At 30.8% G+C, this 26,546-nt stretch overlaps 4 protein-coding genes and 2 long non-coding RNA genes across 8 annotated transcripts; 4 read left to right on the forward strand and 2 right to left on the reverse strand.

Moving 5' to 3' along the window:
* Positions 1–2,083: 2,083 nt before the first annotated feature.
* On the reverse strand, positions 2,084–3,153 carry LOC134832087 (uncharacterized). Its single transcript, XR_010162039.1, has 4 exons — positions 3,085–3,153; positions 2,793–3,030; positions 2,586–2,725; positions 2,084–2,521 (listed from the first exon to the last, which is right to left on the reverse strand). It is a non-coding gene; the product is annotated as an uncharacterized LOC134832087 (long non-coding RNA).
* Positions 3,154–3,940: 787 nt separating this feature from the next.
* On the forward strand, positions 3,941–5,944 carry LOC134831478 (excitatory amino acid transporter 2). Its single transcript, XM_063845212.1, has 4 exons — positions 3,941–4,054; positions 4,109–4,937; positions 5,351–5,680; positions 5,735–5,944. Exons 1-4 carry the CDS (start codon positions 3,982–3,984, stop codon positions 5,868–5,870), a joined length of 1,368 nt encoding a protein of 455 aa, XP_063701282.1. The 5' UTR covers positions 3,941–3,981; the 3' UTR covers positions 5,871–5,944.
* A 2,196-nt stretch (positions 5,945–8,140) lies between these two features.
* LOC134830295 (bestrophin-2-like) lies at positions 8,141–11,911 on the forward strand. Its single transcript, XM_063843722.1, has 8 exons — positions 8,141–8,279; positions 8,635–8,745; positions 9,489–9,660; positions 9,713–10,081; positions 10,151–10,246; positions 10,310–10,657; positions 10,728–10,995; positions 11,056–11,911. Exons 1-8 carry the CDS (start codon positions 8,209–8,211, stop codon positions 11,841–11,843), a joined length of 2,223 nt encoding a protein of 740 aa, XP_063699792.1. The 5' UTR covers positions 8,141–8,208; the 3' UTR covers positions 11,844–11,911.
* On the reverse strand, positions 11,315–12,034 carry LOC134830296 (uncharacterized). The gene is made up of 3 exons (XR_010161966.1): positions 11,913–12,034; positions 11,531–11,846; positions 11,315–11,454 (listed from the first exon to the last, which is right to left on the reverse strand). It is a non-coding gene; the product is annotated as an uncharacterized LOC134830296 (long non-coding RNA).
* A 1,069-nt stretch (positions 12,035–13,103) lies between these two features.
* On the forward strand, positions 13,104–19,602 carry LOC134831767 (serine/arginine repetitive matrix protein 2). 3 transcript variants are annotated; one of them, XM_063845580.1, is made up of 10 exons: positions 13,104–13,216; positions 13,377–13,648; positions 13,712–13,816; positions 14,925–15,230; positions 15,459–15,509; positions 15,578–15,704; positions 16,606–16,664; positions 16,739–18,427; positions 18,485–18,706; positions 19,259–19,602. In XM_063845580.1, exons 2-10 carry the CDS (start codon positions 13,407–13,409, stop codon positions 19,347–19,349), a joined length of 2,892 nt encoding a protein of 963 aa, XP_063701650.1. In that variant the 5' UTR covers positions 13,104–13,216; positions 13,377–13,406; the 3' UTR covers positions 19,350–19,602. The 3 variants fall into 3 exon arrangements, with proteins under 3 accessions (XP_063701650.1, XP_063701649.1, XP_063701651.1); XM_063845579.1 differs by lacking the exon at positions 19,259–19,602 and adding an exon at positions 18,950–19,233; XM_063845581.1 differs by lacking the exons at positions 13,104–13,216; positions 13,377–13,648; positions 13,712–13,816; positions 19,259–19,602 and adding exons at positions 14,413–14,833; positions 18,950–19,233.
* Positions 19,603–20,840: 1,238 nt separating this feature from the next.
* LOC134832779 (trafficking protein particle complex subunit 8) lies at positions 20,841–26,527 on the forward strand. The gene is made up of 5 exons (XM_063846929.1): positions 20,841–21,040; positions 21,099–22,264; positions 22,330–24,725; positions 24,889–25,047; positions 25,108–26,527. The coding sequence occupies exons 1-5, from the start codon at positions 20,896–20,898 to the stop codon at positions 25,187–25,189; spliced, it is 3,948 nt and encodes a 1,315-aa protein (XP_063702999.1). The 5' UTR covers positions 20,841–20,895; the 3' UTR covers positions 25,190–26,527.
* Positions 26,528–26,546: the final 19 nt, after the last annotated feature.

Raw genomic sequence — 26,546 nt, forward strand, 5'->3', positions numbered from 1 at the left:
TCAGAAAATCAGAGTTAAAAATAATAGTAACCGAATTACCGATTTTTGGTGTATTTTCATAATTTTTCAACAAATTTTCAAGAAAATTTTTCAATACAAAGTTATTTTTGTATTTTTTTATTTCCCCCCTTTTTATTTCAAAAATTTTGGACAAAACTATTGAGTTTCATTTGAAGCAGCATTAATACAATTTAAAATAAATTATAAAAACCCTTAAGCATAACGTATGTATTATTTTTATTGAATTTAGAGAAAATCATAAACATAATTTTAACTTCTTGAAATAATGTTTTGGTCAAAAACTATACATATATTTTTTACAAATTAAATTTCAGATTGAGAAATAATATCTGATTTTTACTTTTTTTAACTTGATTAACTCGATAGTTTTGATTAAACAATATTATTTAGAATCTTAAAAATGGTAAATTAAGATTTCCCTCAACCTTTTAAAAACACAAATAGTTTTAATATTTAGCTTTGAACATTTTTTTAATTTCTTATTAAAAATCTAACACATTCAACAGTAAAATCAATTGATTTGGGCATTTTAATATTTCAATCAGACCGATTTGCCTTTTAGGTTGCATTTATATTTTATGGTTCTAAATGTGTATCCTAATTTTATATCGATTTGGCACATAAATAGAGAATCTAATCGTTGAACTATCACATTTGTTGCTTGCTTTATTCGTAAACAATGAAATTTTTAATTTCTTCAAATAGGTATTATCCAAATTATATCATTTTACTTCTTCATTTTTTAAAATACAATAATAATAAATATCACGCACATGTATACAAATATTTTTCAAAATAACCAAATCATAGGAGGACGTTTTCACAGGTTAAACACTTTTTCGCAACTAAAAGTGAAAAAGGTCTGTTGAAAGTACAACATTTGTGAATGTATTTGTTTCGGGTTTGGGGGAGATAACAAAAAAAAAATCCACGTTAAATCTACAATAACATTACATTGGAGAGTAAAATTTTCAATTTTGCTAAGGGTGAGTAGGAAGTCTGCCAAATACATGGCAACAAAAAAGACGAGTATGCGCAGTTCTAATATAGGTGAAATGCCTGAAACACAACCCTGAAGCTATGTAATAGTTTGTAAACGAATATGCTTTTGTACAGTATAAAGAAAAGGTATTCTGAATATAGCAATGTTTTGAATGAATGTGATTTATTCTTTTTTTAACAGGACTATTTTTGTGTTATGTGTGTTGCATAAGGGAAATGTTTTTAAATGGATGTTGTGTAATTTATTATGTATTAAAATACAATATTTATTAATCAGTAGAAAACAAAATCTTTAAAAGGCAAATTGTCAATATTTTGTTACGAATTTTATTGTTTTTTTTTGTAAATGGACCATTCCATTCTAAAATATACCGAAATCCGGATTTTAAATTTACTTATAAAAGTCCAGATCTGATTACTTTATAGTGATTTCCATCCGACCGACATCCGACTTATTTTTAAAAATTTTATCAATTTTTTTAAAAACACAAAAATATTACATTTCTAGTCTTCTAATCAAACGGTTCGTTTACGCCCAAAACAAAACATTTGAAATAATAAACTTGAAATTTTGACCTTTTTTTCGCTACGCGGATTTTTTTGTCCATTTTTTGCGATAAAAAATTTTTAAAACTATCATAAGATTTAAAAAAAAGGAAGAAAGAAATTTCGCCAAAGCAAAAGTTTCTTCTTTCTTGATGGAAAAAAGTTTTTTATTTCTACTACTGTTTTATGGAAAAATCAAAACCGTGATTTTGGTATTTTTTAGAATGGAATGCACCAAATATTAGTATTTAAATAATCTACATACTCGCGTCATCGACTTAAAACATATTTTCCTTGTTTAGTTTGGTTTACAATAATGATTTGAAATATATGACTTAAAACTATTACGAAAATTTTATGCTAAAGATGTTTGTTAAATTATGCAAAGGTCGGCAAATAATTATTTATCAATTAAGTAAGCTTAGGATGTGTGAGGTGGGAGGGCTCAATAAATTTATTATGAATTTTGACGATGTGGGGATAATTTCTCTGAAGCCATTGATGAATGGCGCCTATATTAATGACACTATGAAATCAGTAGGTATATTAAATATGTTGTAAACCGAGATGCTCCTTTATTAGTTAGTAATGATTTCTATAACATTTTAGAGCCTAAGTAACTATTTCTAAAAAGTAAAAAAATCCTTTAACTTTACATCCTTTAACAATTTTGAAATCAGTTCAGTTAGATATGCCATGAAATGCTGCTCTAACTTTGGTTCAACTTTTCTCAAAATAAATCCAGGGTCAGCATTAATGAAGTTGTTTGCAATTTCTTTCAATAATATTCGATTTGTACCAGTATTTGTATCAGAATCATCACTTTTGACGATTAATGACTCAATATCAAAATGAGCATCTGCTATTCTTAGTTTATACTGAATATCCTCTAGTTTGACTGATAAATCATCATTCACAATAAATTTGATTCGTATCTTTGAACGAGCTTTTTCTGTGTTAGAATTAACATAAATATAAGTTGAAAAAAATTATTTGATAGTTCAAGAAATTCTTACTAAATATTCCGCTTATATCTCCAATAGCCTTAACATACACTTTAAGTGACTTGAAATGTTGGTGCAAACTATACTTCGCATTAAAATTAAGTATAGGTGAAAATATACCAATATCAAACTGTAAATTTTGTAAATCTGACCTTCAACAGCAAAACAATTTTTTAATATTTAATATAAATTAGCTTTTTAATGTATGAATAGACTTACTTTACACTTGTTATTTTAAATGAAGATATCCCAAGCAAATTGCTTTCAGTCATATTAATTTTCAAATCTGGTGTGTCAATCACTATCTGCTTAGTAAATAAGGGTTCAAGTCGTTGCAATTTAAAGCCATCTCCAAAGTCTCCAGTTGCCAGGTTTGTCTTGATATTACTGATGAGATCTTGCAAACACGAGTTGAATTCCTCTGTACTTTTATTTGGACATGCATTTAGACTTGTTGCTGAATATGAAATTTTATATAAAAGTGAAAAAAAGAATATAAAGAGATTCTTACGCAAAGCACCAAGAGCAAATTTAATACAAAATATCACAAAAATATGTAAATTAAAACTATTCATTTTGCAGTGATATGTCTTTACGAAGATGCAATGCAAATATGACTAATGTAAAATATGAATATTCAAGTTGTTTATATACCATGATGGGGTATTAAAAATCAAAAAAACTGACCATTTTAAGCGAAAACAAAAATCTAAAATGTTTTCGATTTACTCCCTTTTGTAAAAATTTTAAGAGGATTAACTAGTATCGAAGACAAATAGTAGAAGAAAAATAATTATCTCATTTAACTTTTAAAATTAATATATGTGCAATCATTTAAAATTCTAAAAAATATTGTACTACATACTGGATATAAACCCTAACTAAGGTCTATGAAATCGAAATATTTTTTTGGTTTTTGCTTTGGCCTTATTTAGGTTTTTGGAATTAAATAGTCATTAGCTCAAAAATTAGATCAACAACTTCTTCAAATTAAATAACATCCAATACAAACATTTTATTTTCGTAATTTTTATGCAAATTAAAAAATAATAATTTGATAAAAAAAAATGTAAATTCTTGAAAAATCGCAATGAAGTGCTCAAAAACAAACAATTTAAAATGTTCTGTCCTGCTTCTCTTTTTGTAGGTTTTTGTATCTTATTCTTAAACGAAGAGACTAACAAGTACTTATTTGATTTGGTTTACTATTACATACTTGAGTATTACACATTCAATAAAATTGGCTTAATTTAAATAATATTATAAAGTAGGTACCTAAAATATATTTGTTCATTCGTCATTATTTAATAAAACTTATTTTGATAATGTTACATTTGGAACTCACAAAAAATTATTAGCAGGTTTGACTGAAAAGTGAATAGACGTAAAACAGAATTTTTATTTAAAAATGTGCAAGATTGTGAAGAAACATAAAATGCTTATTTTTACATTGTTCGCCGTTGCAATAGGAGTGATTTTAGGTAATTTTGTTTCTTTTAACATGCAATTAATCACTTATCATTACTATTTCATAGGATTTTTTCTACGAAACTATGAACTACATAAAGATACAATATTATTAATCAGTTATCCAGGAGAACTATTTATGCGATGCTTAAATTTGATAATATTGCCTCTTATTGTTGCAAGTCTCATCGCTGGTACTGCCAGTCTTGATATTAATATGAACGGCAAAATTGCATTACGAACCTTTGTTTTGATTTGTTTGACATCATTTTTCAATTCTATTATGGGAGTAGTACTAGTACTCTTGATCCGTCCAGGGAGCTTCAAGTATATTGATGGAAGTGCAAATAATTTAACTTTTATAAACACTGCGAAAAAAACATACCTGACAGACAGCTTATTGGACCTGGGTCGAAATATTATACCGGATAATTTATTTCAAGCTACATTTCAATCAACACAGACACTTTATGAGGCCAATAATACTGGTGATTTGATTCGAAAAATTTCATACAGATCAGGTACAAATACTCTGGGTCTCGTTTTCTTTTGCACCGCTTTTGGAATTGCCGTTGGCATGACGGGAAACAAAGGAAAAATTATTAAAGATTTCTTTGAAGCTGTTTTCAATGTTATTATGAAGTTAGTGAATGGTGTAATGTGGTTAACACCTATTTGTGTAGGTAGCATCATAACTGGCAAACTTTTGGATGTCCCTGATGTTAAGTATGTTTTGACTCAACTAATGTGGTTTGTGATAACAGTAGTTATAGGACTTGCACTTTATCAGTTTGTTGTGATGCAACTACTATACTTATGTGTGTTGAAAAAAAACCCTTTTAAATTTTATGGACAGTTATTAAATCCAATGTTGACTTCAGCAGCGTGTGCTTCAACGTAGGTATAACTTTTAAAAAATTGTATTTTTCTTATATAGTAAGCACGTCGCATTAAGGAGTTTTATTTAACACCTTGAGGGTCATCACTACTGAGCTCTAAGATCTCAGATATTTTAAAGTCTATCTTATTTTTTCATGAAATTTCATCAATCTCAACGGTTTTCCAAAATTTGTTGTACAAAGTGATTAAATTTATTATTTTCATTATCAATTTCTTAGACCCACGTCTCCCAAGAATAAGAATTTTATCATCATAAGAAAATAAAAAACTAAATACGGTATCGTAAATATAAAATAGCAAATGGAAATCTTAAAAACATGACATCAGACACAATTCTCCTACATCGTATGAAATTTTTCTCCGAAATACAGAAAAATTTTAACTAGGTATATTTCTAACTATTAACTTAGTGCTGCAGCTTTACCGGTCACTTTTCAAGTCATGGACAATGATATCAAAATCGATCCTCGCATTACGAAATTTGTTCTTCCAATTGGTTGCAACAGTAATATGGACGGAACGGCTGTAATGGTGGGTGTTAGTTCCATTTTCATAGCACAAATGAATGGTATCGAGTTGACAGTTGGCCAGATCTTCACTATTACTATTCTGGCTTTTACATCCTCTTTGGCAGTTTCATCTATACCATCTTCAGCTTTGATTATGGTGATGTTAGTTCTCAATACATTGAGTATTCCAACACAAGATGTGATGTTACTTTTTGCTATTGATTGGTTTGTGTATGTCAATTTTTTTCACTGTAAGAATATTTCTACTGAATTTTCGTTTTATAGCGATAGATTGCGAACTACAAATAATATGTTAAGTGACTGTTATATAGCGGCAGTCGTTGAAAATCTTAGCAAAAAAGATCTTGCGTCATTAGATGAAACAGAGATGAAGAAGATTCAAGTAGCTCGTACCAAATAAGAAGTGAGAATAAAAAGTGCAAATCATTAAATAATATTATATATGTAAATACCTACTGAGTGAATAAAAATAAAATTGACTAAATAAAAATAAAAATAATTGTAAAAGTTTGTCTTTACATTTTAAATTCCATCAAACTTACATCCGACTTGCTAGATTTAATTTTTTTTTTTACACCGTGAGTACCTGAGTGAGTACTCTTTATATAATCAGCGATTAACGGCGATGGTGTGTTAATCGGTCAAAACTATATAGTAATGTACATGCAGGCGCGTAACGTCATAGGGTTCACGGACAGTAAATCGTGTAATTTTCTCAAACCCATTAAAATTCTAAAAAAATTTTCTCATTTTGTTTTTCCTGAAATTCAAAGTCACAAATAAAGCCATATTCATGCATTTTTTTTTTCTGTGGCTTTTAAATAAAATCTCTGTGCATTTACAAGAAAATAGTTAATCAGAGAGCGGCTTTAGTTGATGACTTTACTCTCTACTTAGACGCATACTCACTTTCAGAACAATTGAATGAAACGAACCATGTTATTTATATTGTATTCGAGAATCACCTGTGTGTTGCAAACCTGTTTTAAATACTTCTCTCCGTCTCTCTTGGTCGTATCATGGTACAAATGTACATATATCAAATTGTATCTGAATGATAATAGTGGTTGCCTTGCACGAATGATATGATGTTTAAAAATGGAGAGCAAAAAGAGCTAAAAGCTTTTGTTAATTACTGTACTTTTATACATGAAAAACAGCTAAGCACAATTAGGTAGGTATGGGTGTTCAATACACAGTAAAGACCGATAAATAACTACTCTCGTTTTCTTAAAGTCAGTAGTAAATTGGACGTCATCGCGATCACTTGTACAATATATATACTTAGGCTATATCAATCGGTCTTTCATTTATTTTTTTTAAATCGATGATTATTTGCTTTGTAACAATACCTACTTATCTACATACAGTCATTGTTTCGACACATTATTGTTATTAGATAAATGTGTGCACCGACATTTTATATTTATATTGAATGTAACAATAATAAAACTGGAGCTTTATTTAATTTCTAGCTAGTTCTTAGTGTAAGCAAACATTTTCCTTTTAAACAAAAAAATGCAAAATTAGTACCAAAGAAATAATCAAAGGAATTTCGTTCAGATATTTTTTTCAAATGATTTGACACGTAAGCTGAAGGTTTACAGTGTTTTCATTGAACTTGTGAAATGTTTATATGACACTTTAAATATTTAAACAAAAATAAACTACATCTATACACAAATAGAAAGCAAATGCTGGTGAACTTTTTTTTTTAAGTTTGCAAGATACATGAAATCAATCAAATCCAGTTTTAGTAAATTAAACATAAAAAATTAAGCATTAAAACGCCATTAGAATTGCAAATTTTTTGTCATTATACATATATTCTAATTTTGGGTTGTCTGATGTCTTGTAATGATCGAAAACGAAATTCTGTCATGATTCTTTTAATTAAGGAACTAAGTTGTCGTTTTGTTAAAATTATTTTATGAAAACAAAGGTTGCACTGGTTTCTGGTAGAAAAAAGTATTTCGTAATGCCTTAACCTGTTTTTATCACCAAACCAATGCTTTTAACCTCGATTACAATTTATTATTTTTGAAGCCTAAAAAATCTGTGTTTAAAGGTACAAGTTTTTAAGAAATAATTAGTAATTACATATATTCCTGGTTATACTTATATAATTTTTGGAACATATCTCGTATCGTCTAATTGAAAAAATTAATTAAGGTTTCTTGCTTATTCAACTAATCAGCTTCCTTGAAATACCAAACTAATTTCTCAGTTCATCAATGCAAGTTGTAATTGTTAAGTTTGTGATTGTTCAGATTAGATGTTAATGGTAAATTAATAATTAATAGAGTTGTGTTATTGTTGAAAAGCAACTACAATAATGGTTTTAATGTATAACGTTCGTATTTTGCAGAAATATATAATGTGAGAAACAAAACCTAACGAGCGATTGATACCTACCTACAATTTTTCTAAATAATCCAATTAGCATGTATTCAAACCGAATAGCTTTAGCATGCCATGTACAAGCGTGACAACGGTGACAAGAAGGAAAATAAAGAAGAAATAATTTACAATTGATGACGTCAAACATCTTAAAATTAATAAAAGCAATAACAAATTTGCGTGATTAAAGAAAAATATTAAAGTGATATATGAAAGATACAATAAACAAAAGCAAATAAACATTGATATTAAAAACACTGACACTTGAATATTGAAGTAAAGAAGTGCCTTATATAGATATAAATACCTATCTATAATAATTATAATTTTTTATCATAATGACAATATCATATTCGTCGGAAGTTCCCAATGGTAGCAGTTTTGGAGTATTTTGGAAAATATTGTGGAAGTAAGTAATAATATTTAAAATAGTTTAAAAGTTTTTTTTGTACTATCAGTAATTGTAATTACAAATAATAACCAAAATATTGCCACAACCAAAGTCTGCAGACAACTATGAATTCAGAAGACTTCGTGTCGTTAAAACTTGTTGAAAATTAATACGAAGTGAAACTTTCTTGAGTTATCGTTGAATATATTTTTGTTCTTATAACTTTTAACTAAACCTGACATACTACAAAAAAATCCAAGGAGATTTGTAAAGCAGAATTTAAGTTACTTCGTCTCAATTTTTAATAACTTTTCAAGTTTAATTTTATATTTAATAGAATAAGTTTATATAAAAAATCAACTCGTATTTTCAGATGGAGAGGAAGCGTGTATAAACTTGTTTGGCGAGAACTCTTAGCATATTTAGGACTATACTATCTCATAAATTTAACATACAAATACGCGCTTAACGATGAGCAAAAAGCGTAAGTATTGTTTTAATTCATTCGTTATTTTTATTAACAGAAAAGTCCATTTGTTAGTAACACGTAATAAAAATCCAATAGTAAAAAATATGTGAAACCTGTTTGTTAGATTTACATCAAAAAATGTTTCAAATAATTCTAAAGAATCACTTTCTTCAATTTAAGTTATAAAAAATGGCTAACATCATATTTTAAATTAAAACTATTTCTAAAAATTTTAGCGAATACGAAAACTTTCAAACATATATACACGAAAAGTTAAGGTAAAAGCAATGGACGGACCTCAATCAAAATTATCATGAGTATTTTTCACTTATCATGTTCCACCAATTTTTCTCTTGTGTGTGTATTTTTGGGATTTTCAAAAAAAGCAAATCATGGCGTTAAAGTTAATTATTACAATCAAATGTGTTTTCGTTCTACTTTTGTTTAAGTTGTCTGGCGTGTATTTGTTTTATTTGTTTAAATGTTTTTATTTTTCTCTATATTTTTGTGTTTTCTGAATCATTTGGTGTAAATTTTACGATATTCGTTTTCAATATCAAGATGGTGAAAATAAAATTTTGTTTGCACTTTTGGTGATTAGCACACTTTTGTAATAGTGTTTTGTCACTTTTTCGTAATAGTGTATTTTTTAGAAAAAAAATGAGGTATTAAATTCGACTAGTTTTCTATGTGTGTGTGTCATAGTGTGCCCCAATTTTTTTTTTTCATTTTTCATTAGAATGCTCTATATTTGACAGGATTTTCCAAAATATTCGCCAGTATTTTGTGCAACACAATGAAAGTATTCCCATGTCGTTTGTATTGGGTTTCTATGTAAGTCTTGTAGTCAAAAGATGGTGGGAACAGTATCGAATGCTTCCATGGCCAGATACGTTAGCTCTATTCATATCAGCAGCTATTCCAGGAAATGTGAGTGAAACATTAATATTTTTACAATTATGAAAACAATTTTTGACAATAGGAGGAAACTGGGCGTTTGATGCGGCGAAATATCATGCGATACATGGTCTTAGCATATGTCATAACATTACAACGTATTTCACTAAGGGTAAAACGACGATTTCCTACTTGGCAGCATGTCGTCGACGCTGGTCTGATGCTTGAAAGTGAACGGAAAATCTTTGAAATGATGGATAGTAAGAGTCCAATGTCAAAGTACTGGATGCCTTTGGTGTGGGCTACAAACATCATCAATCGAGCACGAAAGGAAGGACTCATAACATCTGATCATATTGTGCAGACTTTATTGATGGAGTTGAGTGACATTAGACGAAGATTGGGTGGTTTGATTTCATATGACACTGTTTGCGTGCCACTGGTATACACACAAGTAAATTTTATTACTAAGATGCATAACAAACATTCTGTTTAAAAACAAAAATTTGATATATTTTAATAGGTTGTTACACTAGTGTTACATACTTACTTTGCCGCTGCATTACTTGGTCGACATCAAGATCAAGAGTTATTTTTTCCTCTATTTACAACATTACAAGTTCGTATGCTATTTTTTAATATTTGTTATCAATTTTTTGTATCAATCAAATATTTATTACAGTTTGTCTTTTACGTTGGATGGTTGAAGGTAGCTGAAGTGCTGATAAATCCTTTTGGGGAAGATGATGATGATATTGAACTCAATTGGCTTATAGATCGACATATTAAAGCATCATATATGATAGTGGATGAAATGCACGAAGAACATCCAGAACTTTTGAAAGACCAATATTGGGAGGAAGTTGTGCCAAAAGACTTGCCATATACTGTTGCATCCGAGCATTACAGAAGACATGAGCCAAAAGGATCAGCTGAACAGTACAAAGTAAAAGAAACTGATGCAGTTTATGCGAATATCGTTACCCGACGTCAAAGAAGTATTCATGATGCAGAAGGTTATGCTGACTACGTAAGTTTCAGTAATTTTTTTTTGCCAAATGTGTGATAAATAACGACTACCTTTTATTATTCGTCATTAGGAAAGTGTAGACACTCCCATGGCTGAACGGCGAAAGAATTGGTTCACAAGACAAATTACGAGAATGGGATCTGCTAGAAGCGCCTCTACAGCGTATTCATCGGGAGGATTATTTGGTCGAAACCGTCACAATAGTGTTTATTCAAGTCCCGAAGCTGGTTTACCAACAAGTGGAGTACAACAAAGCCAAGGGGCTCAAAAAATATCTTTATATGACAAATTTGTAGGAAGAAAATCTTTGAGGGCGCAACGTCAACTTATGAAACAAAGTAAAATGGTTAAAATTATATTCATATAAATTATATAAAATATATTTTTATTTTTCCCAGATTCTAAACAAAACATTAATGGCTCAATTAACAAATCAAAAGCGAGGCCTCGAATTCCTACTCCTGATGTAACTAAAGACGTCCTTAACAATGAACGGGAACGAAATAATACCGCCAACCAGGAAAACCTTCAAAAAAACCAAAATACCACCTTGTTGGCTGGAACAGTATCACAACAATTACCAACTGCACCAGCTGTTTATCCACCAGTCCGTCCGACGGATGTTCCTGTAGTAGGAACATTACTGTTGTCTCCTATCAAGGAAATGGAGTCCGCTTCAGTAAATAGCACATTACAGGCAAATCATCCTACCACTGCAGCTCTCGCTAAGTCAGTCCTTCCAAGTACGTTGAAGAATACAGGGATGGGCACGCCAATCACACTTCCGTTGTCAAAGACTGGCGAGAAAAACCCTTTTATTGTAGTACCAGCAGGTTCAAAACAAATTGATACTCCCGTTTTTGTAATACCTACCACTAGTACAAATGTACCGCTTAACAAAAGACCAGAAGAAAATGACAAGCCTCTAGCCATTACCACGATGTTTAGTACACCGAAAAGTGACCTAAGTGATGATATGCACACCACAGTCGTCACTACTTTCCCTTTCCACAAGTCGAGTTCATATTCAGAACTGGGAAAGCTGGAAGATGAGAATAACGCACAAAATACCAACTCTTCCGATCCCGAAACCAGGCAAAAGATTCTCGATGCTATGCCATCACAGTCAGTCTCAGCACCGGGCTCCAAAACAAATACATTAACAAAACACGAAGTTTATGTGTAATACCTTATAATTTCACGAAATCCTGTGTGATATTTGATTAAAAGTCGAATAAATTAATTATAAGTTTACCAAACATAGGACAGAGTATATCACTTTATGTCTATCTTTATTTTCTATCAAAATTCAGATGAAAAATTTTTTGAGTCACGTGAAAAATGAAAATAAAAATTAGTTTAATGTGAAAAATCAACGTTTAACGTTCAAAAACGTCAAAAAAAGTATAATATAAAAATAAATAATAGGTATTTATTTTTTTGAGGTACTTTCATCTCATATAGTATAAACGGTCCTGGAAAAAGTGCGGGAACCTGGGAACCTCGTTCCCGGGAAATTTACAAAAATCTTAAAGAAATGTTGAATTTTTAAGAGTAAAATGGGAAAATTCTATAGTTTGAAAATTAAAATTCGTTAAATTACTTAAAAAATGTATAAAATTGACTAAATTTATGATTTTTTTCAATATCTTGGGACAAATATAACTTTGGGAAATGAGTTTGGTTCCCGGGAAAAAATAGTGTCTGAGTATAAAAAAATGTAAATGCAAAGTGTTATCCATCCTTAATCTTAAAAATGTTGTAGGGAAAACCGGGTAAGTTCGAATACGGGCCACCTGCCAAAGCGAGTTAAACACCCAAAAACAAATTTTGAAAATTTTTCTCGAAATTGGAAAAAACTTGAAAAATATTTTTTTGAAGATCCTTTGTAAATTTTTTGAATTTTCACTTAAATGGCCCGGAAAAATATAAAAACTTCAAAGAAAAATAATTTTGAATTGGAATCACAAGTATGAACTACTTGTCTACTTATTCTTAACTTACATTTATTTCAATTGACCGTAGCTTGAAGTCCCTTTGATGAAAAAAAATTATATATCGGTAAAAGTAAAGTAAACTGGAGTTGTCAAAATTAATAAATACTTTTTTAATTTTTTCGTGTTCTCTCGGTTCTAATATGAAAATTGGTTCTAGTATGAAAATTGGTTCTAATATGAAAATTGGTTCTAATATGAAAATTGGTTCTAATATGAAAATTGGTTCTAATATGAATTTTTCATAATACATATTTGTAAACTTTAATCAAAAAATGTAAAAAAAATTGTTTCAAATAAATAAATATTTATTTATAAATTAATTTTATTTATCACGTGAATTGATAACGATTTTTTTTGAAATGTGCTAAAAAGGAATACGGTAGTAGAGTCGAATGAAAATGACGAATTCTGTTTAGGGTGTTGTGATCGGAGAAAGTCGATTTGCCATCTGCTAATCCGTCAATGCGTTTCACTGAAAAGCAAAATTAAATAAAGTTCAAGTCAAGTTATTGCTGCATATGCGTATCAAAATACGCTAAAAATATTCGCGAGCTTTTAAAAGGTGCATCTTGTATTGATTTACAATTAAATGTATTTTTTTTTTTTAGTACGAAGCCTAATGAGTCTTGATATTTGAAAATTAAAACATCGTATCGATCGATGATATTTTTTTCAATATGTATTTGGATCGTTTGTAATCGTAAAAAAATTTTTTATCGTAGAAATTCTTATTGTTCCAACTTCCGTTAAAAATGTATAATGGAATCGGGTTGCAAACGGCCAGAGGATCTGGGACAAATGGTCATGTTCAACGTAATTGGGCATTCGTTAGGCCAGGCAAAAAGACTAACGTTAATTACAAAACCGAGGAAGAATTAGAAAAATTGAATGCTATCAGCAGTAAACAACCCAACTTGGAAATATTGGATCATGAGCGAAAGCGAAAAATTGAAGTAAAATGTGCTGAATTGGAAGATGTTTTAGAATCACAAGGGTATGTTCGTACTGTATTATCAAATAAAATATTTCGAATCAGGCAATGAATAACCAATTACAGATTGTCTGAGAACGAGGTGCGAGAAAAAGTAAAGGCATTTCGGGAAAATTTAGTCAATCAAGTTGTCACTGAAAATCCAATAAATAGCAAAACAGGACGAATTGAGTGAGTATCACAAAAATTTAAAACTAAAAGTTGTATGTATGTACGATTGTTTTCCCTGCTTTCTGCTCATGCGTATTTGCTCAACGATATCCTGTAATATTAGAGTTAACTTTAAATCATGGCGAGTCAAGAGCATCGCATCGCAAATTTTCATTAATATTATCAGTGTTTATTTTATGAAAAAACCAAGCATAACTCAAATATTAGCTCCCTAATAAATAGCTTTGATTGGATTTGTTCAAATTCTTTTAAGCAAAACACAAAATCCTTTAAAAATTCAATTTAAAAAAAAACTTGCAAAAAAATCAATAAATTTATTTTAAAATGTAAATAGTAACAGAGAATCTCTTAAACGATGTCTTCCAAACAACGTGTTGTTACAAATTTAGACTTAAGGAATATATAAATCAACAAATAATGTAGGAAATTTAATAAATAAAACAATCCACAATGTCTTCCATAACAATAATTGCATAGTATAAAAAATCAAAAGCAGTAATAATGTCTTCCAAAAGTTTATATAAGAAAAATAATAAAAAAAAATAATATGAAAAGAAGAAAACTGACACCTGCTCAAAAGTTCCATCGACGTTTGGCTAATAAGCGAGTCCATGACCGTTTTTTTCAACATGATAATCGGTCAAGTAGTAGAAACTCAAAAGATGATCAGTCTGTTAAAGACTTACAGTCTGCAATTGTCGAAAGGATCAGAACAGTATCTGAAAACATTCCAGCTAAACAAAAGTCGCGAAAAACCAAACGAAAGAACTACTGGCGTCAAATAAATCAAAACAAAAAACAAAAGGAGAAAAATTGTTGTTGCCGTTGCGCATGTTCGGAACACAGAACATTGCTGCTTTTCTCAAACAGTAAACTCAACAATGATAAAGAACTGAAAAACAATCCTCCTAACGTAACTACAAACTTATTAGTTAAGCAAGCATCTTCAAACTTTCATCCTAATGTCGATTTCCAAAATTCCTCAATACATTGCAGTAGCATGCGTAGTATTTTGAGGTACAAAAATAAAGAAACATAAAAAAGTAGTCTGGACTACTTTCAAACTTTTTTCTTGAATGTTGGAAACTTATCTTTTTTTTTATTACAGGGTTCGCGAAACACATCAAATTGCCCAAGCACAACAAGAGAAAAATGCCAGACTTCGCGAAGCCTTTGGAATATCTGAGTACTTTGTCGAAGGATCAAGTTTCGATGCTGAACGTAAAGCAAAGGAAGAACTAGCAAAGAGTGAAGCAATTCAAAAAGAGCTACAAGAAAAAAACGCTTTAGAATTCAAAGAAACTGGCAAAAAATATGCTCTTGTACGAACTCCATCTCAAGAGCGCGATGCTGACTATAAAACTGAAAACGACGTGAAAAAACACAAATCATCTAAAAGGAAAAAGAAAAAGTCGTAAGTAAAATATGTATATACTATATACTTGATAGCAATAGTATGTTTTATAATTAAAACCTAAAAAAACCATTTGGATATGCCTACTTGTGTGTTTACGTCTGTAGCTTGCATATTTAAAATAGAAATACATTTCACATATTTCGTTTTCTAAAATTGATTTTAAAATTCTCTGAAATCGATTTGAAATGTGTTAGGAATTACAATTTTTTTAAATTATAATTTCAGGTCTTCAAATACTGAGAAAAAGAAGAAGTCCAAAAAGCATAAAAAGGAAAAGTAAGTTGCTTTCTACTAATTTTTTTTATATTTCTTAATTGTTTACACACAATTTTTACCTTTTTTAGATCTAAAAAAAAGTCAAAGAAGTCACGCCATGATTCTGAAAGTTCGAATAGTGCGTCAGACTCTGAAAGCTCATCGGAAAGCGAGAGTGAAACGGAACGCAAAAGCAAAAAATCGAAGAAAAATAAGGTAAGTTAAGTAGTTGAACTTAGTATTTGGAACAACTAAGGGCCTTTCCAATTTTATTTTGTAAAAACTATTTTGAACCAAAACAACTAATGTTCTTTGAAATGTCAAACATATTTATGATCGTTTTTTTTTCATAATATTTTTTCTTTCTTCTTCTGATAAAAGCATTAACTAAATTTTCTTTATACTTTTTTAAAAATAACCCGCACTCAAAGTAACTTCTATATTGAATATAAATACGCTTATTTAAATATGCGGATATAGGATGAAAAAATTATCAGGTATTTTATTAAAATTCCATAATAAAATAAAACAAAAAGTTACACCGAAACGAAGACATTTCCTTCGATTAAATTAAATTAATATTGATAAGCTATTTTAAACGATAAAAAATCAAAACTGATTTTATTTAAATCTAATATATATAAATCATGCTTCAATCAAACTAAGAAGGATAGCTTGTCAAAATATGGCTCCTGGTTGGTGTAGTAAGTATTTTAATAAAAAAAAAAAACAAATAAATATAAATGAGTATTGTTCTCAAGATTTTTAAAAGGAAAGTGAATCCAATTTCCTTGTCGTTTAGAATTTTAAAATTGTCGATCTCCGGATATTTTTTCATACATTGTTTTTCTTTTATTATCATTTATGAGTGACAAAAAAAATTAAAGTATTACATATTTTTTATTGAATTATCATCTCACATAGATGGAAATTCAATAAAAAGTGAACACCGTTGCTTTACATAGAGTAACTTATTTTTGTAAGATTGATATTATGTAAATAATTAATAACATCTCGGATGCAGTATTGATTAGTCCATATTTCGATATTTCTTAATATATACTTTAATTAACAAATATATAATATATATATTATTTTTTATTCTTCTTTCCGACAGAAAAGCAAATCAAAGAAAAAAGATACAAAGAAAAGAAAATTATCAGATTCTTGTGAAAGGTAAATTGAAGATGTGTATACAAAAGAGTTTGAAAAAAATTCTTATGAAAAATTTTTGAAAAATGTCTTTTTAGTTCTAGTAAGTCTGACTACGAAAATGGCATGCACAAACATGATAGCGAACAATCAGAAAAGAACAAAAAACATGGAAAAACAATTGAACGACACGTAGATTCTTCGAAAAAAGGATCTTCAGAAAACATTACGATAAGTCAACAAGAAAAACCACGAAAATCTCGTGATAATGAGTATAATTCATATGAAAAATATCCTAAAAGGCGTAGTATCAGTCCTAAAATAAAATTGAACGAAAACTCAAGCTCAGTAAGGGAAGACTCCAGATTTCGTAGTGACCGACAACATTCAAAAGATATTTCAAAACACTATGGAAAGAACAATACTTACAGTCCCAAACGTAACTCTCGTCGCGAGGATAATTGTTCAATAAACAATAAACGAAGCAGGTCAAGAGAAGAACGAAACAAAAAATATGGTCGTTCACGCTCACCAAAAAAAATGTCTTCTATAACAACCAATCGTCTGAATGAAAAAAGTGATAGAAGAGACAGCTTTCGCGAAAGGTCGAGACAACGATTGTACAAGAGCAATGATTCAAATGACCGTCGTCGTTATTCACCAAAACGTTTAGACGATAGAAAACGATCAGAAAGTCCATCTAAGAGACGTTATACTAAAAGACAAGAATCCGCTATGAGAAATCGTTCACGTAGTCCAATAACACGGCATTCTCGCCGACATTCTCGATCGATCAGTAGAGAAAAAAGAAAACGATCTCGGTCCACAGATGAAAGACGCAAAATACGTTCAGGATCTCAAAGGACAAGAACACCAACAGAAGATAGAAAAGTACGAAATTCAAACAAAAAAAGAAGTTCATCGAAACAACCAGATAATTACAAAAAGGATCTAGCAACTATTGTAAGAAAGAAATCCATATCAAAATCTTCAAGTTTTTCTCCGGCTAAACATAACGTTCATACGATCGATCACTGTAGCCCTAAATCCAAAAAATCTAATCGTTCACACTCAAGATCATTGAGTTACTCACCTGCACAGCGCAATCCAGAGCGTTACAGAGATATACTACATGGAAAAACCAGTCACCGATCTCGAAAACGGACTAGTTTATCTCCATTAAAACGAAACAATTCCTATAATAAGCCAAAACCAATCGTCAAATTGCATCCTTCGGACGATAAATCTTCTGTGGATTCAGAACAAGATGAATCTGGTAACCTATACGATGAAATTCCCTCTGGTTCTGTGAAAACTTCTTCTGAATTGTTAAAACTAAAAGCTCAGTTGGCAGCTAAAGCAAAAAAGGCATTGGAAGAAAAAAAAACTGTTGAAAAATCGCCATTTGTACCAAAACCTACTGAAATAATGGTTGAAGAAGCTACTGCTATAAGTGAAACAGATTACAAAGAAGAAGGTCGTGAGAAAAAAGAACGAGCTCGGGAAAGTTCCGTGGAACCCAATAAGAATAAAATAGCTATCAAACCCTTTAAGATACATGATGCAGTTGACAAAATAGGAGTTCCAGATGTGTTTGAAAGGGAAACTGTATCAAATGTCGGTCAACAACATCTAAAATTGGGATCATTACGCGATATGGAAAAAATGAAACCACCAAAATGTCCCTCACCATCCATGGAAAAATCTCAAGTTAAAGATAGAAGTCCTACCGCGGATACTGCAGACACAAACAGATCTAGTAGGTCAACAAGTCGTCATTCAAAAACGTAAGTGCATTAAAGGGATGTACATATGTGGTCAAAGGTTAAATATATATTTTTTAGTTCCCGTGATTATTCATCACGCAGTCGTCGTAGCCATTCAACTCGCAGCAGATCATCTAGAAGCTCTCGATCTTCAAGTCGTTCAAGCTCATCCAGCTCTAGTTCATCGAGATCAAGTAGCAGTTCATCACATCATTCTTCAAGACGATCAAGAAGTCGTTCTCCATCTATACCAAGGCGAAGTGGCTCACCCAGTTTTTTGGATAGAAGAAGGATAACAAGGTGAGCTAGAAGCTTTTTGAATATAGTGTTGTTTGGTAGAAGCAGTGGCGGATTTACCAGTGCAGCCTCAGGCCCCGAGATTTCTGTAGAACAAAATTCTTTACAATAGGCCTTATTGCCAAAAAATGTGAGAAAATCCGCTACTGGGTAGAAGAATGGAAATAGCAATAATTTATTATTTTATTTTAATTTACTTTATTTTCATTTTTTTATTTTATATTTTTACCTTGACCATTTTTATAGATCTCCTCGTTCAAGAAGATATTCACGATCTCGGAGCTCCCGCTCATATTCAAGAGAACATAATAGGCGATCTGCACGTTTTAGACGTTAATTTGTGTTGCTTTTTAGAGTTTGAAAATGCACTTTATTATTTAATTTATTGTTTAAATTGTTCATTTTTCATTATACATACGAAGTAGCCATTATTAAATACATATAAATTTGATAAATTTATTTTCTTTTTTGATTGTCTTTGCGAGTGTTATAAATAATGAACATTTTTACTTACAAATTTTTATTCACTTTTAAAATGCTGACATTGCTAACCAGCGCCCGAAAACGCCCAATCCCTTATCATAAGTCAAAAATCAATTACAGTGGATCAATTTCATCAGATGGAAGTCGGAGCAGATCACGTTAATTTTTCTCTTTTATTTTAACTACTCTAATCAATTTTTCAAGCAATACGTTTTGATAAACCTATTTATTAAAAATTGTGTAAACTATTCGCTTTTTGTTGAATATTTTTTTATATACCCAACTAATCTAGTCACCAATCTAGTGCACTAACTTGAAGTCACTCAAGCCCATTTTAATTTTTAAGGTTAGGTACTACCAATCAGTTTTTGACTTTGATCATCGAACAAATATACTAAATACTAATAAAGTGCATGTACAAGCTAATTACCTTAAAACAGTATATTATTTTTTAACAGAAGCAGTTTCAGTGAAATTTTTTCACAATACCAAAATAAGGTAGGTTGGTATAGAAACAATTCATTTTTGAAATTCATCAAACTTAATTGGATCTAAATAAATATTATCTATTTAATATAAAAAAAATATTTTGCATAATAAACTTAGAAACTCTGAAGATCATAAGTTTCGCAGTGGCATATTTACCCGTAGGCCTCCAACTTTCTGTAGAACAAAAAAATATAAAAAAAATTAAAATTCCATCATAAATTATGGAATTATAGAAATTTTTAATGACATTTTTAACTTTTTTTTTATTTTGCTCTATTATTTATCTTATCTTTATTTATTTTCATTTAGAGCTGCCTTGCTTTTTAAAATCTGATATTATCGAATATGAACTTTTTTTGAAGAATAAGGTGTATATTAATTTGATTGAAAAATATTTAACACATTAACCTTTTAAAACTTTTCTTATTGAATTTTTAAACAAAAATTATAAATATTATGAATACTCGATTATTTAAAAATAAGTACTGAATTGGTTCCTTTTTATCGCATTTCAATTTTTTACCGCATTTCGATTTTTTTGAAAAAAATTGCGGTATTGTGCTCGTGATGTCGTCCGTCTGTGTGGTGTGCCACTTTTTTGTTTGAATTAGCAGGCTTGGCGAATTCTTTTCAAATGACAGATTTGACAGCATATTTAAAAAAATTATCCGTTGAAAACTTAAATTCGTGTACTTCCATTAGAAAATTGGTTGTTGATGAAAATTAGTGGAAAACTTCGAGAAAACTCGGAAAATTCATGGAAAATCGGAAAAATTTGAAAATTTTTTAAATGTTTAAGGGAGTCTTGTAATGTAAGTAACATGAAAAGTGAAAATTAATGAAAATCTTCGGGCAAACTGGAATTCTGGAATTAAACACATCGAAATACGGTCAAGCCATTTGTTTTATAAACAAATGCAATTCATTCTCGTTTACATTTATATTAAACATTTAAAAATTTTCGCCCTGATTTAGTCCACGTAGATTTTATTGTTTCAAGTATTAAGTTTCTTCTGAAAAAAATAACGAAATGAAAAACCGAAGATCTTTTGAATTGATTTAGGTTTTTTTTTTGATGCTCGAGTCTCGAGCTTCTGGATACATCAACCCATTTTGTCTAAACTTCGGACATAATGAATGGATAACGCCATATTTCATCAGCTGGTTTTGTTTTCTTTTTACATATTTGAACGAAAAGAAAATAATAAAGAAAAGTTTTAATGCATACTCCAAAAGAAATAATTCAAAATGAGTTTATGCCGAGAGTGGCAGTCATCTGCTCAGCTTCAGCGGACGAAATTTGCATGAAAAACAATTTATCATTCGTGGAAATGTTACAGCCATATTGTCGTCTCACCACAGACGGTAGAATGCATTTTTTCGTCCACAATTTTTTTAAATACCTTAATCTCTTTATTTTTAGCTCACTTTAGAGACAATTCAGGTGTTTCGGTATCTGTGAAAGGTATATCAATTAATTTTGCAGATGTCGATAGCCGCCCGCCACAAACGATGTTGGCACGAAAATTGCTAAATGAATCTGTGGCTACGACAACATCAATTGATTCAAAAAAGATGATAAAAGTTAGCGAAGATCTAACTATCGATATTCCTGAACCGTGTTCCTGGTTTGAGCAATGGCGAGAGATTTTCTTCAGCGTCCAATTTCCTGCAGATCACGAGTTCACGCGGCACTTTTTATCTTGTTTAATTGTCGTCTCGAATTCCGATCCAAATCCACTTGAAAGTGCAACCCAATTGACATCCAAAATCCAAATGATGCTCACTGCAGTACCTCCAAGACTTCCAAAATGGTTTTCTACAGACGTTTTAAATTGTTACGTTATGCTGCACGATGGAAGAAGCAGTGATCTGAGCCAGACTCAGCAGGGCTTTGAGTCACTCAAGGCTGTGTATGGTGAAAACAAGTGTTTCTTGTTGCAAATAAATAACAATGAAAATCCACAAACAGATATCGTAGATGTCTGGCATAAGTTTATCAAGAGACAACAAAAAGGAGTCGATTCAACAACAAATGCAAGTGGTAGTGATTTGATTCAAACCGAACGATCACTACCAGATGTTCCTGTTTCAATTACGCCACCAGATACATTAAATGTTGATATGGGACCACATGAACTAATAGTTGCACATCCGCTAAGTCCTATGACCGAAACAGGTCAGGATATTCTCCAGAATAGCTCTATGGTTGACAGTTCGGAGAGTCTCACTCAACCAAAATATCATAAAGAAATCAAAACCATATCTGATCCGAATGACTCTATACACGGTCAGTTTTTATCTTCAGCAGATCTTGATAATTTGCGACACTTTGTGCAGGACTATACCATACGAGCTTTGATTCCCTTCGTCGAGAAACTTGTTGGAATATTAAATGAATCGATTGCTAACAAAAAAGGTGTAAGTCGATCACTACTGAGTGCTACTAAGCGATGGTTTGTTACAAATAAACCCGCAATAGGAACAGGACAAAATTCAATTGCGTACACCCAAGATTCAACAGAGCTGCAAACAAGGAAACTTGGAGATTTATATTTTATGTTTGGAAATTACATGTTAGCTTTCCAGGTCAGTGCGAAAAGACTATTTGAAATAATTTTTAGGCATTAGGTAATATTATTTGTCTGTTATAGGCGTATCACCAGGCAAAACGCGATTTCAATGCAGACAGTGCATGGCAATACTATGCCGGGGCTTTAGAAATGGCGGCACTATCGGCATTTATGCAAGGGCAGGCCAATAGAAAAACATATGATTATATGGAAGAAGCCATTGTTACTTATCTTAATTATTGTAAAATGCCACAGTTTGCCACTCGAGCTACATTATTGAGCCTCGAATGTCTGAAAGCAGCAAAAATGTATAGCGAGGCGTGTCGTCAACTAACACGAATGACATCTGAAGATTCGGATCTTCGGTCAGCTTTGTTGCTGGAACAAGCTGCATATTGCTATATATCTACTGAGACTCCACAATTCCGTAAATATGCATTTCATATGGTACTAGCGGCACATCGATATCAAAGAGCAGGCCAAAGAAAACACTCCTATAGAGCTCATAAAATGGCTTATGAAGTTTATCGTGGAAAAATTTGGAATCTAGCGGTCGACCACGTTTTGCACACCGTTGGAAAACAAGCTATGGCTTTAAAGAAACTAGATGAGGCCAGTACACTATTTGCTCACCTCTTACGACCTTCTGCTTGGAAAGATGCTGAAAAGCAAACTTTATTTTTCGGCGATTACATTTCGGCACAAAAAGCATTACTTTCTAATCAAGAAGAAACGATTGATGTAGAACTCCTTGATGTAGCGATTCCTGTTATCGATCAGTCTTCAGTCAAAGTTTTGGTGACATCTCGTCCTCCAGTTGCGAATCCTCTATTTGTCCCTGCATCAAACATCACGATCAATAGTTCCCTAAACAATGAATCAAAATGGAATAAACTAGAAGAAATGGTGTCTCAATACGCATCTCCAAAACCAATAATGGTTTTCAAACCAAACAGGGCCTTGTTTTCTCATGAATATCCAGCTTTAAATGACAGTCCTTTGTGTGTACACGGCGAACCAGTCGAAATATGTTTCACACTTGAGAATACAATTAAACCTCAGATCATTTTTGAAGAAATTCATTTACTCTGGGAATTCGTTTCTGACAATGAAGATAAATGTCGAGTTACTAACAAGAATTTGTTCAAACTTGCCGGAATCGATATACAAGCTAAGGAAATATTAGACAACGTAATTACTGCCATTCCAGTATCTCGTGTAGATTTTGATGAGTATGAAAGAAAAAGATTAGTAATGAAAGTGACGCCAAAACAGACAGGAACATTAAAAATAGTCGGGGTGGCTGGCCGTTTGTCATGTCCTAACGAGACAAGTGGTTCTCTATGGGGGAAATTAATGTTTGAGTCTAATTGGATCAAAATCAATGATAAAAAAGTAGAGCTGGACAAAAAGTTGGAGATACAGGTACTTCCACCAGCACCTGCTCTTCACGTAAGTTTTTCACAAACACCTGAGGAGGTTTTGGCAGGCGAAGTAATTCCAATTATGATAAATTTAACAAATGCTGGTACAAGTCCGATAGGTGATGTATTTATTGCTTCCGAGAATCCTCGGTGGATCAGCGTAAATCCCGAAGAAGCGGATTTACCTTTGTCCGTGTTACGTGATTTTAGGAATTTAAGTAACGACACATTCCATAGAGAAAAGGAGGCTCGAAAACAACATGTTTTTAAGTTGTTTAAATCAAATGAACCAAGTGTTATAAATCCAATGGAGACAAAAACCTCCTCAATTTGGCTCCAAACTCCCTATCAAAAGGGTAAGAAAGAAATTTGCATTCTCATATACTATGCCATGTCAAGTGACTATCCTAAACTTCGGTATCGCCTAGTAAGACACATTTGGAAAATGAATGTTCATGAATCGATCAATGTTGGGGCCGAATGTAATATTGGTTCAGAAAAAAACGAACTAGCTATCGATATACAAATAAAAAATATGAATCAAGTTCATCATGCACTAATGACAAATATTATGGTATCCAATATACATCTTTTTTGCAGGCAATACGATTTAGACTCGGACAAGGTAATATTTTTAAACAGTCCGAGTTACAATCGAATTTTAAAACAAAATGATGAAACTGGTTTAAAGTCGGACGAAGCGATTGCTCTTCGTATTCCTTTGAAAGATAAAAAAATCGCTGTATCAAAGGAGTCTGTCCAAGACTTTCTGAAAACTAGTATTTCTGAAATGGTTGTTCGAAAAATTCGTGAAGCTAAAAACCAGCTCCCAGAACTAACAACTTCTGGTAGCTTTTTACTAAAACACGAAACGAAATTTATTGACGTGTTTGAGAAAGGCATGAGTGCCGAAGATTTCAGTAATATAATTTCAAAACCAGACAGACATATGACTCTTTGTTTGTCTTGGAAGGCGATAGTGAATGATGGAGGCACAATTCAAAGAAGTACATTTGGACAGCATTTTATACAACTGCGAAATATATCTGAAATGTAAGTTTCTCTTTAGAACAGGTTCAAAATTCGTCCTTTTTTATTTTTTACTTTAAATGAGACAAAAATCATATTGCTCGAAATTTCGAAGTTGATTTCAAAAGGAATTAAGTAAATAATTTAATAAACATTTTATAACTGTATTTTTCTATTACCTTTAAAGAGTGTTCTGTCCCCTAAGAGAGCGTCTACAGACCACAACTTTCGTACAAGAGGCTCACCATTCAATATATGATATTCAACGATTGTGTGATGATGATTTAGATGTATCAAATAATGAAACAGATTGGGAGGCTAATAGTAGCTGGGCTGTTCATAATGTGTAAGTACATTTTATTATTGTATCACTAAATTCAATAACTTACAAAATGTTGTTTAACAGAAATGTGGCTCAACGGTGCTTCATTGAATACGAAGTGCAAATAACAGATATGATTGATGGAAAAACTACGAAAATATTTTGAAATAAAATATAAGGTACCTATATAAGTGTTATAAACCTTAAAAATACTTGTGAATCAAATAAATATGTACAAAATGTTTTGAAACGGCTACATTTAGATAGTTAGTTTTTTGTTTCGATTAATTGAAATTTACTTAGTCATTGAAATTTATTGAGTTTTACGAGCCAAATTCTAATCTTTCAAAAAAGGAATTAATTAAATTAGTACACCTTATAAAATAAAACACTATAATGATAAATATTGTTTTGCACATCGTTTTTGTTTTATTAAAAGTTAAAATAAAAAGAAAAAAATTTACAAACTTTATATAAGAGGCACTTGGAAGAATAAAAGGCACTAAAATTGCACTTTGGTCTTCATATAACGCATTGTATATAAGGAGTCATCATACTTATACCTATAACTTCATAGTTTTTTTCATACTAAGGCTAACTGTTTAATTCTACTTTGTAAATCAAAATGTCAGTCCAAGCCGATTCAAATATAAGAAGATGACCCTATACAAAATATATACATATACAAATATATATTTGCATTATATAGATCCAGATTTGTGACAAAAAGATTGATATTGCTCTCCATAATTGTCTTACAAACTATCATAAAAAGAATAATAAGGGTATTGCAAAACCGTTTTCTGTTTCGCGTTTCATCTTTGAAATAAACACCATGGGAGATGGGGGATATAAAAATTTTATATAGATTTTCGTTTTTAGTTAGTTTTTAGTAATGTGGAAAAGTAATAAAATTGTTCAATTTTGAGTTATTTTCTATGATATTGTTATAAAATTATCGTTTTGACTTAATTTTTCATTTCCAAAAATTAATTCTTGATTTCTTAATTTAAATGTTCATTAATAACCTTTTGAATAGTGCTAAATGTCAAACTTGTTGAAAAACAGCTAAAATATCGCTAAAAAAGCTAGCAAAAATTGATTTCTTAAGTCATTTAGTATGAAAAAGTATTTCAAAATCTATATAAAATTTCTATATCCCCATGGTTATTTTTGATAAAAATGATGGAAGAGGAAACGCGAAACAGAAAACGGTCTTGGAACACCCTAATGTAATGATCATATATGTAAATATTACCTACTAAATATTAATATAAATGAATACATATTGCGTAATTTTGTTATTAAATGATGTATAATTGTAAAAAAGTTAATTACTCAATTCATTTTTAAAATTAAAATTAAATTGAATCAAATTAAAAACCTAAACTGCCTTTAAAATTACTTTAAGAAAAATTACTTATGTGTTTATCAAATCATAATGATCTTCTTTTATACTCTGATTTGTTGTCAACTCTTTATTAATACTTAAAATGCAACCACATGGATTTCTAATTTTGTTT

Source organism: Culicoides brevitarsis, chromosome 2 (assembly GCF_036172545.1).
Source record: "Culicoides brevitarsis isolate CSIRO-B50_1 chromosome 2, AGI_CSIRO_Cbre_v1, whole genome shotgun sequence".
Classification (NCBI taxonomy): domain Eukaryota; kingdom Metazoa; phylum Arthropoda; class Insecta; order Diptera; family Ceratopogonidae; genus Culicoides; species Culicoides brevitarsis.

What these genes read in the sequence shown, in the direction of transcription:
- LOC134830295 (XM_063843722.1), top strand. Translation starts at nt 8,209, where the DNA reads ATGACAATATCATATTCGTCGGAAGTTCCCAATGGTAGCAGTTTTGGA. An exon ending in TTTTGGAAAATATTGTGGAA is followed by an intron (nt 8,280 to 8,634) that starts GTAAGTAATAAT and finishes TCGTATTTTCAG; the next exon opens with ATGGAGAGGAAGCGTGTATA. An exon ending in CAGCAGCTATTCCAGGAAAT is followed by an intron (nt 9,661 to 9,712) that starts GTGAGTGAAACA and finishes TTTTGACAATAG; the next exon opens with GAGGAAACTGGGCGTTTGAT.
- LOC134831478 (XM_063845212.1), top strand. Translation starts at nt 3,982, where the DNA reads ATGTGCAAGATTGTGAAGAAACATAAAATGCTTATTTTTACATTGTTC. An exon ending in TGCAATAGGAGTGATTTTAG is followed by an intron (nt 4,055 to 4,108) that starts GTAATTTTGTTT and finishes ACTATTTCATAG; the next exon opens with GATTTTTTCTACGAAACTAT. An exon ending in TTTGCTATTGATTGGTTTGT is followed by an intron (nt 5,681 to 5,734) that starts GTATGTCAATTT and finishes TTCGTTTTATAG; the next exon opens with CGATAGATTGCGAACTACAA.
- LOC134832779 (XM_063846929.1), top strand. Translation starts at nt 20,896, where the DNA reads ATGCATACTCCAAAAGAAATAATTCAAAATGAGTTTATGCCGAGAGTG. An exon ending in TTGTCGTCTCACCACAGACG is followed by an intron (nt 21,041 to 21,098) that starts GTAGAATGCATT and finishes CTTTATTTTTAG; the next exon opens with CTCACTTTAGAGACAATTCA. An exon ending in AGCTGGGCTGTTCATAATGT is followed by an intron (nt 25,048 to 25,107) that starts GTAAGTACATTT and finishes GTTGTTTAACAG; the next exon opens with AAATGTGGCTCAACGGTGCT.
- LOC134831767 (XM_063845580.1), top strand. Translation starts at nt 13,407, where the DNA reads ATGTATAATGGAATCGGGTTGCAAACGGCCAGAGGATCTGGGACAAAT. An exon ending in AAAAGGAAAAAGAAAAAGTC is followed by an intron (nt 15,231 to 15,458) that starts GTAAGTAAAATA and finishes TTATAATTTCAG; the next exon opens with GTCTTCAAATACTGAGAAAA. An exon ending in AAAAATCGAAGAAAAATAAG is followed by an intron (nt 15,705 to 16,605) that starts GTAAGTTAAGTA and finishes TCTTTCCGACAG; the next exon opens with AAAAGCAAATCAAAGAAAAA.